Genomic DNA, 19,770 nt, shown 5'->3' on the forward strand with positions numbered 1-19,770 from the left:
AGCTCAAGGCTAGTGCTCTACCACTTGAGCCACAGCACCACTTCTGGCTTTTTTTCTTTTTGCTTATGTGGTGCTGAGGAATCGAACCCAGGGCCTCAAGCATGCAAGGCAAGCGCTCTACCACTGAGCCACCTTCCCAGCCCATGATTTGCATTTCTTTTATGGCCAGAGATGTTGAACATCTCCTTATGTGTCTATTGGCCATTCTTATTTCTTCAGAGTGCACTTTCTTTTAAGTCTTTAGCCCATTTAATAATAGGGTTATTGTTTCTTTGAGGATTTGTTTTTGGGGGACTTAATTTTTTGAGTTCTAAGTATGTTTTAGATATGAGGCCCTTGTCTGATTGATGTATAGCTGGTAGATCTCCCATTCTCTGGCCTTTCTATTTATCCTGCTAGCTATGTCCTTTGCTATTCAGAAACTCTGCAGTTTAATGCAATCCCATTTCTGTTCCTGCTGCTTAGTACAGTAAATGTTTAGTGATAACTGGGTTTTACCATAAACTGGGTTTATGCTTTAGACAGGTTATGCTATGATTTGAATATTTATCCCCTCCAAAATCCAAGCTGAAATTGAGCTGCCATTGTTAGTGATTTTAAGTTGAAGGACCTTTGAATAGTGATCAGGACATGAGTGAGTTTGGTGTTTTTATTAAAGTCTGTAGTTGAATGTGCACAGCTAAGGCAGGACGATCAAGAGTTCATGGCCAGCCTGGGCTACATGGAAAGACTCTGTCTCAAAGCAAAAACAGTATAGTCTCCTCTTGTTCTCCCTTTCCCTTTTGTCTTCTGTCATGCAGTGATGTAGCAAGGAGGCCCTTGTCAAGTACCAGCACCTTGAGACTGCTCTTCTAGTCTCTAGAGCTATGAGCCAACAAGTTCCTGTTCATTATAACTATCCACTAGGCTGTTCCATTCTAACAGCACAAGATGGACTAAGACAGGCTAATAAAGTATTTGACAGAGCTGGAGAGAACCTGGGCATTGACAATAATGAGACTTTACTCCAGTCTGCCCTTGTAGACTTTAGGTGAGCCTTTAATGTTTAAACCAGTCTGAGTCAGATAGTTTTTGTTGGTATTTGTGAAAGATACAAGACATTGTCACACATATTATAATAAATATATTTTTCACACCAACAGTTTTTTATACATGTTAGCTTTTATTTTATTTAGCAAATACTCATGAGTATCTAGTATGAACTGGATTCCCTGGTAAGAGTTGTTGGCTAACATCTGCAGTGCTTCCTTTTCATTTGAGGAAGGGTAGGGAGTAAGGGTAGGGAAGTGGGGAGGAACAACTTGAGTGTACAATTTGAATTTTCAATTGAAATATAAGAGAACATACTTCTGTATAATTTTAAAGTTTCCTATGAAAATAATTTGCTGATGAAAATATTGACCAAAAAAATGGAAATATTGACCAAACTGTTTGCTCATTGTTTCCAAGATTTTGAAAGTGTTTGTACTCTGATGTATTTTTTGTTGTTGTTCAACATAAAGTTGGATCATTCAACAAGCAGATACTGAACTCTTGCTGTATATTGAAGATCCACAGTTTTTGGCCTTCAGTTCATTGTCTAGTGGGGGAAAGACAAGATAGAAGTAATAATGATGCAACAGCAGATGTTCTGTAATAGAGGCATGTACTGAGTATAATGGGATTAGAAGAAGGAACCATTAGTTTGGTCTTCAGGGAGTGCGAGTGTCATTGGCAACTCTCCAAGCTCTCACAGTAATGGATATCTTTACCCATTACTTGCACTTCCTATGCTGTACTGGTGTGATTGCCAATTATATCTTGCAATACAGAAGTCCTCTGAGAATATATACCTTGATGATACTGATGGCATTGCTATAGTGATGATATTGCCATAGTGATACAAGTTATTAGTATTTAGAGAGTATAAATACATAGTTACTTCAGAGTGTCAAAGATTATAGTATGAAAGTTTCTATTATAAGATTGATTTCTCTTCTTCCATCACAGGGGAAATCAGTCAGTGATATTTACCATAACGGTGTCTGCCTACTAGCAGAGGGATTTGAATAGGTTCACCCCTAAATCCATCATTTTAAATAATAGATTAGAACATGATTAATTCTATTTGGTGGGAATGGAAAAGGATTTAAATGTCACATTCTTGACATCCAAGCCTGCATTTCAGACTTGGTAATTAACGGAACAAAGTGAACCAGTTTCTAATCTGAATTGTCTATTGTTATGTCTGGTTTTTTTTTGTTGACCGCTCACTTTTTTTTGCTTCAATTTTAGAATTTTTAAAAATTATATTAGTCAGAAATGTTAATTTTGTGCTCTGTGTAACAAATGTATATTTTAGTACAGTGTTGTCACCTATGGAATTATCACAGTGAAACTGCGTATTATTAATGTTTGCTAATAAAAAGTAAGAAAGGGGTATATATTAAAGGAAAATCAACCTAAGTAGCAGAAAATAAACTGTAGTACTAGAATGAATTATTAAGAAAACTATATTTTGAAAGAAGTCTACTTGTTTAGTGAAATTATCTTTGCAATATAAAGTTTTAAAAATTATGATGAAATGATTAATACTGATCAAATGCATCATACTCACAAATTGACATGTTGAATTAAAACCCTTTTATACAACTATTTAAAGATAATAAAAATAATGAAAAATTTAGATTCTAAGACAGTGTTAAGCAGTATTCTTTGGGATGAACCCAGAACAAATCTTGCTTTCTATTTTTGTTCCCTCTGTATTTTTAAGAGTCTATGTTATTTTAAACCTGTTTTTATAAAAGAATAAATATTACATATTTTAGCAACACTAATTAAACTGTTATTCCTTACAGGCTTTTAAAGGAAGAAATTCATACAGATGTTACTTTCTCTATAGATGGCACTTTGTTCAAAGTACACAAAGCAATCCTTTTAGCAAGAGTTTCTGACTTCTATTTTCATATTATTGGAAAGTCATCAAATAGTTTAGCGAATCATGGGCCTTTTCCTGTGAAAAATGTTGAAGCTTCAGAATTTAGAAAATTTTTACAGTAAGTGCTTTCTTTTTTCTTCTTATATTTAATGTGGAGTTGTTTAAAAATACGTGTATGTCTATTTAATCTGTTTTACAACCTAATAGGAACTATTTATTTAAGTTTTAAACCACCTTAGTAATTTGTGAAGTCTAAGTAAAATAGTAGAGGCTTAGTATTGGACTGATCTGCTGAGTGTGATGGTGCATACCTGCAATCCTGGAACACAGAAGGCTAAGACAGAGTTTGAGGCTAACCTCTGTTATATTGCGAGATACTAGCTCAAAAAAAAAGAAGACGACTAATTTGAGGTGAGGATGTAGCGCAGAGGTCAAGCCTTGGGTACAGTCCTCAAAACGAGATTTTTTTTTAATCTTGAGAAAGGGGGATGGGCAAGGAAGAAAGAAAATGAATGATGTTTTCTCTGGTAATTGTTTTTTGTGGGAACAGGACTTCATGCTAGGTAAATGCTCTACCACTTAGCTACATTCCTAGCCCTGTGGTAATTTAAATGATGATTAGTATTGACATTTTGGGTTAAATAATTTCTTTTGCTGTAGTATTGTATATTTTATGATGTTTAGTTGTGACTACTAAAATGTCTTCAGACAGTGCCAGATTTCTTCTGGAAGGACATGTCCTCTGTTGAAAAACATTGCTGCATATTGACTTCTGTGTTATTGATATTCAAAGCTTACCACAAGTAGGGAAACATTTCTTCCAAGGACCTCTTGAATATCACATCATTACGGAACATACAAAATTATCAATAAAGGTAGATAGGATACAGGCAACCAGTGTAAAGCATATTTCATATCATGTACCAAATGGTTTCAAGAGCCTTGTAAGTGGGCTGGGAAGGTGGCTCAGTGGTAGAGTGCTTGCCTCACATGCATGAGGCCCTGAGTTCAATTTCTCAGCACCACATAAACAGAAGAAGCCAGAAGTGGTGTTGTGGCTCAAGTGGTAGAGGGCTAGCCTTGAGCTGAAGAGCTAAGGGACAGTGCCCAGGCCCAGAGTTCAGGCCCTACGACTGAAAAAAAAAAAAAAAAAGCAAAAAAGCCTTATAGCCCCATGGATTGATCTTTTGCACCCCTGTTTTAGATAACATTATGCATGTAAAGTATGAGGTCATAACTGGTTTTATTCCAATGATTTATATCTTAGTCCATGTGGGCTGCTATAATAAATATCAGATTGGATAACTTAAAACAGCAACAATTTATCACCATGGTTCTGGAGGCTGAGTACTCCTGGTTACAGATGCCAGTGGATTTGGTGTCAGATGAGGACTAGTTCCTCTAGGTGGTACCTTCTATGTCCTCACACAGCAGAAGTGGTGAACAAACCCCCTTGGATGTCCTTTTAAAGGGTCCTGCCATTATGATCTAATCTTCCAAGTGTCACACCTTTTAATACCACCACATTGGAGATAAGTTTTGACACAGAATGACAATCAGTCATGAAGTCAGAAATTTTTGAAAATGGATCATCAGTTGAATATTTCAGTAATTTTGGAGACTGGTGTTTTATGAATTTAGAAACTTACCAGCTAAATAATAGGAAAATCTAATTCTGTACTTCATTTGTTGAATGATATCTAATTTATACCTATCCACATTTGTTCATTCATAGTTGATGGCCATTTAAGTTTTTTCCTAATTTTTTGGCTATTATGAATAATGCTTCTGTGAACATTCACGTGCAGTTTTTTTGTTTTATTTTTTTTCCCTACAGTGGTAGGGAAGGAATGCAGGGTTCTGCATTAGTGAGGCAAGCGCTTGCTCCTGAGCTACATTCCCAGTACTTACAAGTTCTTGCGTAAATCTATGTTTTCAGTTCTCTTGGGTAAATATGTAGGAGTGAAATTGTTAGCTAATGTTTCACCTTTGTGAGGAACAACCAGATGCTTCTAAAATGGCCATTTTTACATTCACATTAGCAATGTACAAGATTTTGGTTTCTCCATAGCCTTAGCACCACTTGTGCAATGTTCTGTCTTTAATTTTAGCTGTCCTAGGGGACTACGCTAGTATCTCATTGAACTTTTCATTTCTATTTCCATGATAACTAATGATGTTGAGTATATTTTCCTGCATTTATTTTCCATTTTTGCATCTTCTTTTGAGAACTATCAATAAATTCCAAATATCAGTTTTAAACTGTATAGTGGAGTGGTTGTAAGAGCAGGATTTTTAGTCAAGGCATGTCTACCATTTCTGCATGTATGTACTCACTTGTACTAATCACTGACCATTAACTCCATCATCTGAAAACATGGCCCAGTAGCCTGGAATATAGTAAACAATGAACAAATGTTATTCATAGTAGTTTGCACTATGAAATTATACATTCCTGAAGTTGTTGAGTTTTAGGTGTTGAGCTTAACAGAAGATCCTGGGAATAAGTCAAAATTTTATGCATTAGAGAAAGAGAGATATTGTATCAATATTACCCTCTATTAGTCATCATAAGAAGTAACAGGGAAGGGGCTAGGAAGGAGGCTCAGTGGTAGAGCGCTTGCCTGGTATGCATGAGGCCCTGGGTTCGATTCCTCAGCTCCACATAAGCAAAAAGTAAAAATCCGGAAGTGGAGCTATGGCTTAAGTGGTAGAGCGCTAGCTTTGAGCTGAAGCGCTGAGGGACAGTGCCCAGGCCCAGAGTTCAAGCCCCACAATGGACCCAAAAAAATAAAATAAAGAAGTAACAGGGAAGAAAAGATTGAATTAGAGATAGTGTGGGAGAGTAAAGGAAGCCCTGGACTTGGCAGCAAGACAGCGAACTGCCTTCTGCCTCTGCATTCATTATCTTGTTGTGTTTTTTTCAGCCTCTTTTTTCTTATCTAAAATAAGAAGTTTGAATAACTGGTTTTGTGCTTCGTAGCATCTTTACCTTGGACTGTCTTAAGCATTTAATCATATTCTGTTTGTGTATTAGACTAGTTATCTATGTCTATGGTTGCATAAGCTCCTTGAGATTAGGTTGCTTGTCTCATTGATGTCTATACCACAAATGATATTTCATCCATTGGCTTCCACATTGAAAGTACGTGTGTTGGACTTTCCTTTTTCTTTAGCTGATTACCTTGAAATTTGTCTTATGTTAAGAAAATGCATAAAGAGGATGGAAAACAGTGCTTAAAGGGTTTTAGTAAAAATGTTTATAAAATAGATTTTGCATATTTGCTGTATGAAATTCAATCCTTTGTAAGTCTCTTCATTTTACATTCTTTCTCTTTAATTAGTAAAAATGTAAACTATTGCTACTTTTTGTTGTGTTCTTGATTATAAAATGATTTTTTTGAAATGTTTAATATTCAGTAACCAGTTATAGCTCGAGTGAATGGAAAGTAGTGTTTACTTTATGACTTTGTGATTAAAATCCAATGAGGATCATAAAAATCTTTGACTTCCCAAGAAGAAATACACTGTTACTGTTTTGAGAAGATGTATATGTATGAAAGAGAAAGAAAAGAGGGAGGACTTGGAAATTTTCAATTTAACATCAATAACTGGAAGGTATAAGAATAAACCATCAATAAACCGTCAAGCTACAAAATAGCTTTCTTAGGTGTTATCTATTTTTTTTCCATTATAGCCTTTATATTTCTAGGCCTGGAAATAAGTTTAGACTCAGTGCCTCATGCTTGCCAGGCCACTTGACCAATGCCTCAAGCCATTTTTTGCTTTATTTTTTTCTGGTAGGGTCTTTTATTTTCCTTAGGGCTGGCCATATACCTCCCATACAACTGGATGTACTACTGTGCAAAACTGTGGGAGGTTTTTTGTTACTAATTTACTCTTTTTAAGATCTATTCATATTATCTGTTTCTTCCTTAGTCTTGATGACTTCTTCCTTAGAATAATTGTGTCTTTCTGGGTTTGTCTAGTTAAGTTAGCTACTGTTTTAGTATCAATATCCCTTTTTAACATTAAAAATTTTATTGACTGTTTTTAAACTTTTTATTATTTTGAATTGAACTTTCTATAGTCCATACTAAATGGTTTTAAAAAGGTTATGTTGTTATGTTTTATGTATGTATATGTGTATGTAATTGTATATGTTTTGTATAAAATAGATACAGGTTGTATATGAAAGCAGCACATTGGAGAAATTGACCTTCTATTTAAAAATCACTTATTATTTTATATTTTGTCTTTTAGGATTATATATTCATCAAACAGAAACATAAAAAACTATGAAGAGGAAATGATTAAAAAAATGATAGTGGAAAGTGATGTGCCTCAAATGAAACTTGACTCTAATTTTCAAAAGTATAAAAATTCATCTGAATGTTCTCTTGAGAAGCATGAAATTCTAGAGGATGTCACTGATAGCGATGACAACTTAATTTCCAATGGTGAGGTATTTTTTGTTGAATTTTTATAAACTTTATAACCATGGAAAAAAATATATCCGGACATAGAGAAAAGAATTCTTAAAAAGCTGCTATACCTTTATTTTAATCTAAGTAGCTATATAAAGCCATTAAATATAAAAAATATAGAGAAAGGAAAATACTAGTGTGGTCAACTCCCATTTTTCCCCAATTGAAAAACTGGAATGGGATTATTATAAATATTATTAATTACTATGAATAAATCTACACATAATTCACAATTCTCTTTTACCTAAAAGAACTTCTACCTGTCTTTGTATCTATTCTATACCAATAAAGATATGGTAGTCAGTTATAGTCAGCTAAATATAATATGTACATTCTTTTTATTTATTTATTTTTTTTTGGTCCGGTCGTAGGGCCTGAACTCTGAGCCTGGGCGCTGTCCCTCAGCTCTTCAGCTCAAGGCTAGCGCTCTGCCACTTGAGCCACAGTGCCACTTCCGGGTTTTTTCTTATGTGGTGCTGAGGAATTGAACCCAGGGCCTCAGGCATGCAAGGCAAGCGCTCTACCACTGAGCCACCTTCCCAGCCCAACAGCAATTTTTTGTTAGTACATTTTTGGAATACATACATTTTAAAGAATGTACATATTGGGGCTGGGAAGGTGGCTCAGTGGTAGAGTGCTTGCCTTGCATGCCTGAGGCCCTGGGTTCGATTCCTCAGCACCACATAAGCAAAAAGATAAAAGCCGGAAGTGGCTCTGTGGCTCAAGTGGTAGAGTGCTAGCCTTGAGCTGAAGAGCTGAGGGATAGCTCCCAGGCCCAGAGTTCAGGCCCCACGACCGGACCCCCCCACCTCCAAAAAAAAGATAATAACCTAAGCAAAATGGTAGTCTAGTATTACCATATAACTATGTTATATGGTTAAGAAATACACAAATATTTGAAGACCATAATTGAGGACATTGCCCATGTAATTGTAACTCCTCTGTACAGTATTTTCACAATAAAAAAATAATTGAGGACACTGCAAAAGACTTTTAAATTTGCTTATAAAACTAGTTATGACTTGGTAGAAACAGGGATAGATGCACATGCAGGTGTGGGGGGGGGATAGATGCACATGCAGGTGTGTGTGTGTGTGTGTGTGTGTGTCTGTGTGTCTGTGTGTCTGTGTGTCTGTGTCTGTGTGTGTTCTGGCAGGAAACCTGTGTTCTCTGGACCATATATTAGCCATAGAGCATCTTAATACCAGTCTCTACCATTAAACTGCTTATGTTCTGGCAGTGTATCACAGGAGTGGAATATTAGAATTAGGAAACACCAAAATTTTATAGGCTATAATCAGATCTCTGTGTCATCTTTTCCAGAAAGGATCGGGAGAGGAAGAAAGGAGGGAGGGAGGGAGGGAAACACCAACCTTAATTTTGGAAGTCCCTGAGAAGCTTTATCTCCAATTATCCACCAGAAAATTGGAAATGGAGCTGTGGCTCAAAGTGGTAAAGGGCAGAAAAACTCCATGACCAACAAAATATAAAAATAACTAAATATTCTTAAGGACTTCATTTTCTTTAATCTGCCATTTTAAACTTTGCCATTTTGTTTATTTTTTATGTTTTGGTAGTGCTGGTGTTTGAACTCAAGACTCATGATTGTTAGGCTAGCACTCTGTCACTTGAACCACACTTCCAGCCACACATTTTTTTCTGGTTATTTTGGAGATAGGGTCTCTTGGGTTTTTCTGCTTGGGATGGCCTTGAACCATAGTCCTCTAGATCTCTGCTTCTTGAGTAGTTAGGAATATAGACATGAGCCACAGGTGCCTGGCTCAGAACTTTGCCATTTTGCTTAGAATTTAAAACTAAGTAGTTTCCAAACCCTAGTTATGCCACCCTCCATCTGTGTTGTATAGAAAAGCATTAATTACAAGTCTGTTTATGTCATTCCTCAACATGTCCTATAGCCTAAGTTGGTTTTTTTGTTCTTTGCATTTCTTTTTTTTGTACAATTTTTATTGTAAAAATACAGAGCGGTTACAGTTACATGAGCAAGGTAATGAGTACATTTCCTACTGAGCATTGTTGCCTCCTCCTTTATTTTGCCCCTACCTTTCCTCCCACCTCCACAACTACCCCTTCTCCCCAATAGCCTAAGTTTAAATCACTTTGCTGCCTCCTCATTCTAAAGCCCCCTCAAACCTCTTTTTTTTTTTGTCAGTTTTGGGGCCTGAACTCTGGACCTGGGTACTGTCCTTCAGCTCTTTAGCTGAAGGCTAGCACTCTACCACTTGAGCCACAGCGCCCCTTCCAGCTTTTTCTGCTTATGTGGTGCTGAGGAATCGAAACCAGGGCCTCATGCGTGCAAGGCAAGCACTCTACCACTGAGCCAATTTCCCAGCCCCTCAAACCTTTGAAGTTATACTCTTACTGAATTATTTGGTGTTTCCATTCAAGAAATCTGTCTGTTCCCTCTGTGTCATTACACTTGCTACTTAGTCCTGGAATGCCATTCTAGTGCTCACACTTTTAATTATCTACTCTGTGCTAGCATTAAAGATATAAGAATGAATGGTGTTCCTTCTGCAAACCACTTGAAGATATAGTCAGGTGGGTAATGTACAACTAAAAGGACATAAGTAGGATACTAAGGGTTCTCGAGAAAGCTACATGGAGAATAGCTTTATAATTGAATCCCAAAGAAAAATCAGGTTAACTATGCAAAAACACTTCAAGAGAGGAGTGTCCCAGGCAAAATAAACATGATTATATGCCTGGAAGCATAGGGAACCAGACATACAGCCTAGAAAATCAGAAATGGTTTGTTGTAGGATTAGGGTACATTAGATGACAGGAATGGAAGCAGTAAGAAGTGAAATGAGTCTAGAAACATAAGCAGAAGCCACATTATGAAGTCTTATAGGAAGTATGGCCTTTTTTCCAGTGCAGGACATTTTTTGAGAGAAAAAGTTTTTAATAATAACTTACCCCATCTGTACATTACTTATACCTAGTACAATTCAAAGGCTATATTAGTTGGTTTTATACTGCATTGTCTAGGGAATACTGACAGGAAAAAATCTAAACATGTTCAATACAGATGCAGCCATCTCAGGCCTACTCAAGTAGTAGCCAAATAGAAGGCAGATATACTACAAAGTATGAGGCAAGGTACATAAAGCTGCCTTGACTTCTTAAGTTCTCTACCTTTGCAGCTTGTTACTATGTTCAGTGACCTGGAAGAACCCTAAATCACTGTTCATGAGTTTTGATAACTCAGACTGTGAATATAACTCAGTGGTAGAGTGCTTCTGTAGCAAGCAAGCACTCTAACATCTAATAAAAACAAAACAAGCTGGGTGCCCATCGTTCATGCCTATAATCCTAGCTACTCAGGTGGCTGAGAGCTGAGGATCATGGTTCAAAGCCAGCCCCAGCAAGAAAGTCCATCAGACTCTTATCTCCAATAAATGACTCAGAAAACCAGAAGTGGCACTGTGCCTCAAGTGTAGAGCGCTAGCCTTTAGTTGAAGATCTGAGTGAGAGCGCCCAGGCCCAGAGTTCAAGCCCCACAACCAACAATAATAATAATAATAACAACAACAAAAACAATTTACATGTTTGGTTTTTAATCTCATTCTCCAGCTCCACCCCTGCCCAGAAGTTTGGGTATAGGTTGTCTTCTAGAGACTTTTCCTGTATTGAAGGTTACCTAGGGGACTCACAATAATTCACTTCACTGGCATAAACATAGGTGTGGTCAGAGGGCTTATTTATGAATGACAAAAGACACCCCTTTGGCCGGGTGCTGGTGGCTCACACCTGTAATCCTAGCTAATCAGGAGGCTGAGATCTGAGGATCACGGTTCAGAGCTGAGCCAGCTAGGGCAGGAAAGTCCATGAAGCTCCTGATCTCCAATAAACCACCAGAAAACTGGAAGTGGCACTATCACTCAAGTGGTAGAGCGCTCGTCTTGAGCTGAAGAGCTGAGGGACAGCGCTCAGGCCTAGAGTTCAAGCCCCACGACCAATAACAACAAAAAAAGACACTTCTTTGACTGCAGGAGTGAAATTCCAAGGATTTTAGGTGCCTATGCAATGAACTTGGGACCAAGAACAAATGTATGTATTAAGCCATATACTCAAATTCAGTAGACTATTTGAATATGTTAATGAGAGGTGTCATGCTTTACATATTACAATCTAACCAATTAGTTTTAATTTTTAAATTTCTAATATTTTCATTTCTCCCAATAAATTATATACTTCAGCTGGGTGTTGGTGGCTCACGCCTATAATCCTAGCTACTCTGGAGGCTGATATCTGAGAATCACAGTTCAAAGCCAGCCCAGGCAGGAAAGTCCATGAGACTCTTATCTCCAATAAACCACTAGAAAACCAGAAGTGGCTTAAATGGTAGAGCACTTGCCTTGAGCTGAAGAGCTGAGGGATAGCGCCCAAGCCCAGACAAGAGTTCAAGCCCCATGACCGACCAAAAAAAAATTATATACTTTAAATCTTCTAGGAATTCTAGAGGAAATAGAATCTCTACCTTCATTCTTCTAATTCTGGTTGAGGTTTTATATTTTTCCTTAAATTTTTTATATATGATATATTTATTCAGCCAATAAATACTTTGTATCTACTGTATCAGGCACTGTTGTAGATCTGGGGAATGCATCAATGACTAAAATGGATTTCCAGTCCTATTGGACCTTACATTCTGGTTAGAAAAGATAGAGTGGGATGGAAAAATAAACAATTAACATTGTGAAGAAGTTAGAAGATGGGCAGTATGATATCAGTATGATAGAGGAAGGATTAGAAAAGGTAGTGAGGGAGGGATAGTTTTAGATAGGGCTGTCAGACTTGGCTTTATTGAAAAAACGATGGCTAAAAAAATTCTAAGAGGTAGGGAGCTAGCCATTTGGATGTCTTGGAGAAGTGTTCAAGACAGAAGAAATGTCAGTACAAAGAACCTACAATAAAAGCATACCTGTCATGTTGGTGAAACAAGAAAGAGCTCAATATAGATCTGAGCAAAGTAGTAAACATTCAAGTCAGAGAGGCAGTGAGCCAGAGTTTCTAGGGCCTTGTAAGACAATGCCAAAATTGCTGATTTTCACTCTAAAAGAAATGGATTAGAACCATAAGAATGCTCTCAAATGAGATAAACCAGGATCTGAATTACATCTAAAAAAGTATCTGGATATTGTTTTGAAATAAATTGTATGGGTCCAGAATGGGATGCCTCTTAGGAAGTTATTGTAGGAATCCAGGTGAGAATTGGTTGTAGCTTGGACTAGGTTATAACAGTAGAGATGTTGAGTAGTGATTGGATTCTGGATCTCTTTGGAAGGTAGAGGTAATATTGGCATTGTAGTTTATATTCTAGGCTTATAATTTGGTTAGTGGGAGCCTTGTCAAGTGTGTCAAATAAAGTTTCTGAACTAATGTTGTTAAAAGGAAATCTTTAGACAAAGCAAATTTAATGTGAGTTGAATTGAGTTTAATTGAACAAGGAACAATTAATCAGGCAGAATTTAGAACTAGAAAAATCCCAGAGAGCTCTACCCTACAACCTGAGCACTGAATATTTATAGAAATATATATATAAAGAATGGAAATAGTATGATAGGTTACAGGTAGGTCTTAGCCTTATTTGGACATAGTATGGTCAGTTGTCTGAGTGTGTTAAATTTGTCTGCTTGTGATTAGTTGAGATATGGTTATGTGTTATAAAAAATATATAGTGCTAAGTTATGTTGTGGCATGTTTCTTAGTAAACTAGGTTGTAGTTCACTGTGTAAGAACTCCCAAGTGTGGAGACAGCCTCATGTCAAACTTAATTTAGTAAAAAAGAGAAAGAAGAAAGAGAAAGAGGAAAAGGCTAGGAACACACAGTCTCCTTTAAGGGTACACTCCTTATGCCTTAAGGACCTCCTGCTTGGCTCCTAAGGGTCCATAGCACCTCTAGTATCACCACTCGTGAGACTAAGCCTTTAATGCATGGACAGTCAACATCCAAACTGTAGCACAGGGAAAGGGAAGAAATTAGATATTGGAAAGAATATGAAAATTAGAAAATTTTCTGACTTTCTAATTCATATGTTCATGAAGTAAATTCATTTTGATATATAATTTTGTTTAAATGTGTGTAAAGGTCTATCAATATTTAAATATTTCAAAGAAAAAAATATAGATGATTTAAATTTTTGTTTTATTTTGAATTTACCACTTAAATATTTCACCTAATTGAGATGACTATGTAAAAACTGCTTTGAGGAAGGGAAGGATAGTAGGAAAAAAACAAACAAGGGAGTACACAATATTCTACAAGAAATGTACTCATTACCTTACTCATGTAACTGTAACCCCTCCGTACAACATCTTTACAAAAAAATAAAAATTTATTTAAAGTAACAAAAAAACACTTCTTGCTAATTAATATTAGAGAACAAAATTTGGGGGCATTTATAATATAAAACTTTTAAGTCTTTATTTTTCTCTTTTGAAGATAATTATGACTTGGAACCAGCATCCGAATTAGGAGAAGATTTATTGAAGCTTTATGTGAAACATTATTGTCCAGATATTGATATTTATGTTGATGGGAAACGTTTTAAAGCTCACAGGTAAATAGAGATGTGATTGATTTGTGTTGGTTGTGACATTGGAGTATAGAAGAGGTGCTGTACTGATTCTTTAGATTTCTCTGATTAGGGAAGAGTTTGGGCAGCAGACTGCTTGCAGGCTCATACATGCAAATACACACACATGGGCGTGTTTCAGGCAGAGCAGATCTACTCTCATCTAGTTCTTGCATAGAGCATGAACCTAAGATTTCATTACAAGAAAATGTTCAGTTGACTAAAATAAGTTTAAAGGCAATCACAGAAAATGTAAACACAGTTCTAAATTTTTTTTTTTTGGTCAGTCATGGGGCTTGAATTCTGGGCCTGGGTACTGTACCCCAGTTCTTCAGCTCAAGCTCAAGGCACGTGTTCTACCACTTGAGCCACAGCACCACTTCAGTTTTCTGGTGGTTTATTGGAGATAAGAGTCTCATGGACTTTGCCTGCCCGGGCCGGCTTTGAACTGGGATCCTCAGATCTCAGCCTCCTGAGTAGCTAGTATTACAGGCATGAGCCACCGGCGCCTGGCCACAGTTCTAAATTTTACAGGCATTATAATATTGAGAATGATTATTTCTTCATGAATGAGATGTACTTTTTCCAAATTTATTTTGGCTCAAATTCTAGGATTTTAAATAGAGGATATTCTTGAATAGCATTGATTAGGAGGTTTAATGTTGTGTACTTTTTTTTTTTTTTTGTCATCGATCGTGGGGCTTGAACTCTGGGCCTGGGTGTTGTCCCTCAGCAATTCAGCTCAAGGCGAGCGCTCTACCACTTGAGCTACAGCGCCACTTCCGGTTTTCTGGTGGTTTATTGGAGATAGGAGTCTCACAGTCTCTCCTGCCCGGGCTGGCTTTGAACCACGATCCTCAGATCTCAGCCTCCTGAGTAGCTAGGATTACAGGCGTGAGCCACCAGCGCCTGGCTGTACTTTTTTTTTTAAGTCATTGTTTTGCTTTAGAATTGGGTTGCTTAGGTATTCCAGGCTTTTAGATTTCAAATTAAAGCCTGCTTCTTATTTTGATCAGGCTTTTTTGAGTGTAATAGCTAAAATCTGCTTCAAGCTGATAAAAGGTATGTTTTTAAAATTTTTATGGATTTTTAATTTTATTTTTATTAGTATTATAGACATATAAAGAAGATTTCATTGTAATATTTTGCCTTTTTTTTTTTCTGGTCATGGGGCTTGAACTCTAGGCTTGGGCGCTGTCCCTGAGCTCTTTAGATCAAGGCTCTACCACTTGAACCATAGTGCCACTTCTGGACTTTTCTGTTTATGTAGTGCTGAGGAATCCAACCCAGGGCTTCATGCATGCCAGTCAAGCACTCTACCACTGAGCCACCTTCCCAGATCATTGTAATATTTTGACACATTTATACGATGTATCCCTATCAACCATACCCCCTCTATCATTCCCTTGATTTCACTCCTCCCTTCTTAAAACAATTTCAAAAGTTTCCTTGTTCTCATTCCAGACATGCAAATAAACTACTTGGACTATATTTATCCTCATTTACGGTTTTGGTTAGCTCTCCCCCTCTTGCTGGTATCTATCCCTGGAGGGAATTTTGTGTGTATATGCCAGTGCTGGAGCTTGAACTCATGCCCTGGGCACTGTTCCTGAGCTTTTATCCTCAAAGCTAGTGCTCTACCACCTGAGTTAAAGCTCCACTTTTGGCTTTTTTGTGATTAATTAGAGATAAGAATCTCACAGACTTTCCTGCTGAGGCTGGCTTTAAAACAAAATCCTCAGATCTCAGCCTTTTGAGTAGCTAGGATTACAGAGGTGAACTGGTAGCACTCAGCTGTAGGAAATTTTTTATTTAATAAAGTGTTTAAGAAATACAAGCCAGGTGCCGGTGGCTCACGCCTATAATCCTAGCTACTTAGGAGGTTGAGATCTGAGGATCGTGGTTCCTAGCCAGCCCGGGAAGAAAAGTCCATGATACTCTTCTCTCCAATAAACCACTAGAAAACCGGAAGTGGTGCTGTGGCTCAAGCGGTAGAGCACTCACCTTGAGCTAAAGAGCTGAGGGACAGCGCCCAGGCCCAGAGTTCAAGCCCCATGACCAACAGAAAAAAAGAAAAATACAGATCATTTGTTGGAACTCAAAGGAAAAAGGTACAACTGAGCCTCACTACAGACTAAAATCAGAACCAGAAATCTGAGGAACAGAGAGTTCTTTCTAATGTTTATTTTTATTTTTTTTTGGGGGGGGGGTTCCGGTCATGGGGCCTGAACTCTGGGCCTGGGCGCTGTCCCTTAGCTCTTCAGCTCAAGACTACCACTCTACCACTTGAGCCACAGCGCCACTTCCGGCTTTTTTCTTTTTTCTTATGTGGTGCTGAGAAATCAAACCCAGGGCCTCATGCATGCAAGGCAAGCTCTCTACCACTGAGCCACCTTCCCAGCCCCTCTTCTGTTTATTTTAAATATGAATGCTGATAAGAATTTATTCTGGAATTCCTGAACCAGACTTTTCACTGGCAAGAAGCAGTTTTCTAAGCTCAAGGGTCCATAGCCCTTAATAAATTAGCACAATTTACAAATTCCAAGAATCTTCCAAGCTTAGAAATAGTACTAGTTTTGCCAATTAATTAACAGCAGTACATTGATGAACTCTAGAATTGCTAGTTTGAACCAAACTACTATTCAAAAATTGAAGTTTCTACTCTGGGAATATATATTTTAGAAATGTCTGTACATACAAATATATCCCATTTGTGTATGTGCAGGTGTGTGTGTGTGTATGTATGTATGTATGTATAGTTTTTTCAAAAAAGATGAGGCTCCAGTCATTGAACCTATAGAGAGAAGATAGATGGACAGACAGACAGAGAGTATTGATGTTTGAACTCAGGGCATCATGCTTGCTAGTCAGGAAGTCTACCATTTGAGCCACTCTGCAAGCTTGACTCCATATTATTTTCACAAGTTTGCCAAATAGTGAAAGAACTGACAGTAAAAGCATGTGTATTTGTGTGTATGCACATTCAAGTATGTGTTGGGCACTCTTGGGATCAAATGGTGGGCCTCATGCATGTTAGGCAAGTGCTGTACCACTGAACTATGTCTCCAGCCCTGCATATTTTTTCAGGATAGTACAAAGTGATTATGATATGTAGAAATTACTCTAAAAATCCTGACAATCCTGATTTTTTAAATTAATCAAGCACCTATACTATTTAGTCCTAATTGTGTTGTGTAATAGAGCATCCATTATACTTAAACTTTCTATGAAAGCTCTAGTCGATGTATGTTACAAAATTCCCAAGAGACACTTAATTTTCCTTTTATAATGTTCTCTAAAATATTTACCCCAATGGACAGCTTCCAAAGTTTGTATTCACTACTCTCTGTTTGATCTTTATTCATTTATGTGGGACTAAACCAAGATCTGTTTGCTCCCATACCTCCACCCCTTGTAACAAGAGTACTTAAAATCAGTCCCAGTTAAAAACTCCTACAGGATCCTGTCTGAGTAATTCAGGCCATTATTCTGCCTGGAATAGGTGAATCTAGTTCAGCTAATGCTTGGAAGTATTGAGTGGCAATGTACTAAAGCAATAGCAAGGAGGAAATTAGGGCATCTTGATAGAGCCAGAAGCAGCATTGTCAGTTGAAATTAAATTTAATCAAAAGGATAAAATAGTTTCTGGCATGTTGGAAAATCAAAAAAATTGAGCAAACATTTCTAATGCACCATGCCATCTATAACATTTTTTTTAACCTGAGGCGCATTTCTTAAATTGGAATATTTTCTAAGTTTCTACTTTAAGGTCAGAATAATCACTTAAGCCTCAGATGCTTTTTCTCTTACTCAGTTGGAAATAGCTAATGTTTCATGTTAGGTCAGGTCTTTTGAGAAGCAGTGATAGCATAGGCTTGCAAGAATTTTATTAGAGTGAATGCATGAAGACCATGAAGAAGTCAGAGAAAACTGGGAGCTTTAGACACAATGCTGAATTGAGGCTGGGTGAAGGAGAAAGAAGTTCCACTAAGTATCACCCATCAGATAAAACCTGTCTTCCTCAGTTAGATGTGCCTGCTAGGCTCAGACAGACATCCACAGGAAATAGCTTAAGGACAGTGGTCCTGGGGATTGCTGTGGTTTAGATCCTAGTGCTAGCTGGATCCACAGATCATTTATGCAATCAGTGATCTTCAGAATGCATTATTCTGGTTTCCACATTTTTAAATCATGACATACCATATATTTATATCTTTATCACAGGCATAGTATACAGACAAGATATCTAGGTGGAAGGATAGTTGCTGCTCTTGTTTTTAAGACAAGGTCTTGCTATGCAGCCCAGGCTGGCCTTGAACTTTAGATTTCCCTGACTTAGCCTCCCTAGTGTGGGATTATGCATATGTACCACCATGCCTGGCTTATCTTTTTAAAAATTTTAAATTCAGTACTCACTTTCTTTTATAGTAATATAATGATTATTTATTTGGGTATGTCTACTATTCTATTTTCATTTCTTCTTTGTTCTGTTTTGTCCTTTTCCTGTCATTTTGGAGTAATTGAGATTTGAGTTGTGTTAATTTGCAGTGTATTTTAATTTTTGACTCATTAGCTAGTGTGTGTGCTTTTACTTCTAGATCTGGCAGTCACCTCAATGGAAGAAGTTTATTCAAATGCTTGAGTTTCCTCATGTGTCTTTTGTAACTTCTCTAACCACCATGGCATCGTTCTGATACCTTCAAATCATGCTTTCTTTTAATTTTGAATATATATGTATAAATATGTACCACTAAACATGATATAATTCACATTTATATATAATCAAATATACATATGTATATTTACAGAGATGCACATATGAACTATTTGATATATAGATGTATATTTAGGTTTTACATATAGATATGTTTACATAGATGTATGTGGATATGAGAAGGTATGTATATAAAGTACTTCCCTTCTGCCTGTCCTCCTTCTTCCATCCTCCACTAGAATAATGCCTCACAGAATGGAAGTCGGTAGATATTTGTTGAGCTGAAACAATAGATATCATTTCAAAAGAAGATATCTCTTCAGTCATTTTCTGAAATTGAAAATACTTTCTTCAGCATAACTAGAAGAACTGGAACTCAGAAGCATTATACTTGTTTCTCTTTTATAAAACTTTAACTGGCAAAATAGTACTTTTAGGTTTATTGATCGTTTATTTCTTTTTTTTTTGATGGTTTATTTCTATTTGTAAGTTATTTGTTATTTATCTTAGTGAAGGAAAAGTTATGTTACCATTAAAATTGAAGAAATTTCAGCCAGGTGCCAATGGCTCACAACTGTAATCCTAGCTACTCAGGAGGATCACAGTTTAGAGCCAGCCCAGGCTAGAAAGTATAAGAGTCTTATCTCCAATGAACCAGCGAAAATCCAGAAGTGGAAAAAAAAATCCAGAAGTGGAGTTATGGTTCAAATGATAGAGTACTAGACTTGAGCAGAATAGCTCAGGGACAGTTCCCAGGCCCTGAGGTAGAGCCCTAGGACCAGCCCAAAAATCTTAAAAAATTAGACATTTCAAGAGGGAAAAGTGATAATATGGGCCTTATTGTTTCATTTTATTTTTATTAACTTTCTGAGACAAGATCTTGTAATATGTCCAAACTGGCCTCAAACTCATGAACCTCATGTTCTAGCTTTCCATGAAATACCAAGCCCAATTTTGGAGTTAATATTTTAAATAAAATACTTAGGATTATTACAACAAAAAATGATTTATATAGATATATTTATATCTACCAGTGACTATAAACAAGACAAA

The 19,770-nt window shown here is 36.9% G+C and overlaps 1 protein-coding gene across 1 annotated transcript in view; it reads left to right on the top strand.

Annotated features, from left to right (window-relative positions):
* The window catches only part of Kiaa1107 (KIAA1107 ortholog), a 65,146-nt gene that overhangs the window by 5,463 nt on the left and 39,913 nt on the right, over nucleotides 1-19,770 (top strand). The window contains exons 2-4 of the mRNA XM_013018376.1: nucleotides 2,838-3,035; nucleotides 7,181-7,377; nucleotides 13,871-13,988. Coding sequence (XP_012873830.1) covers nucleotides 2,838-3,035; nucleotides 7,181-7,377; nucleotides 13,871-13,988 — 513 coding nt within the window. The remainder of the gene's footprint in view (nucleotides 1-2,837; nucleotides 3,036-7,180; nucleotides 7,378-13,870; nucleotides 13,989-19,770) is intronic.

The sequence above is a fragment of the Dipodomys ordii genome, unplaced genomic scaffold (genome assembly GCF_000151885.1).
Source record: "Dipodomys ordii isolate 6190 unplaced genomic scaffold, Dord_2.0 Scaffold39, whole genome shotgun sequence".
NCBI lineage: Eukaryota > Metazoa > Chordata > Mammalia > Rodentia > Heteromyidae > Dipodomys > Dipodomys ordii.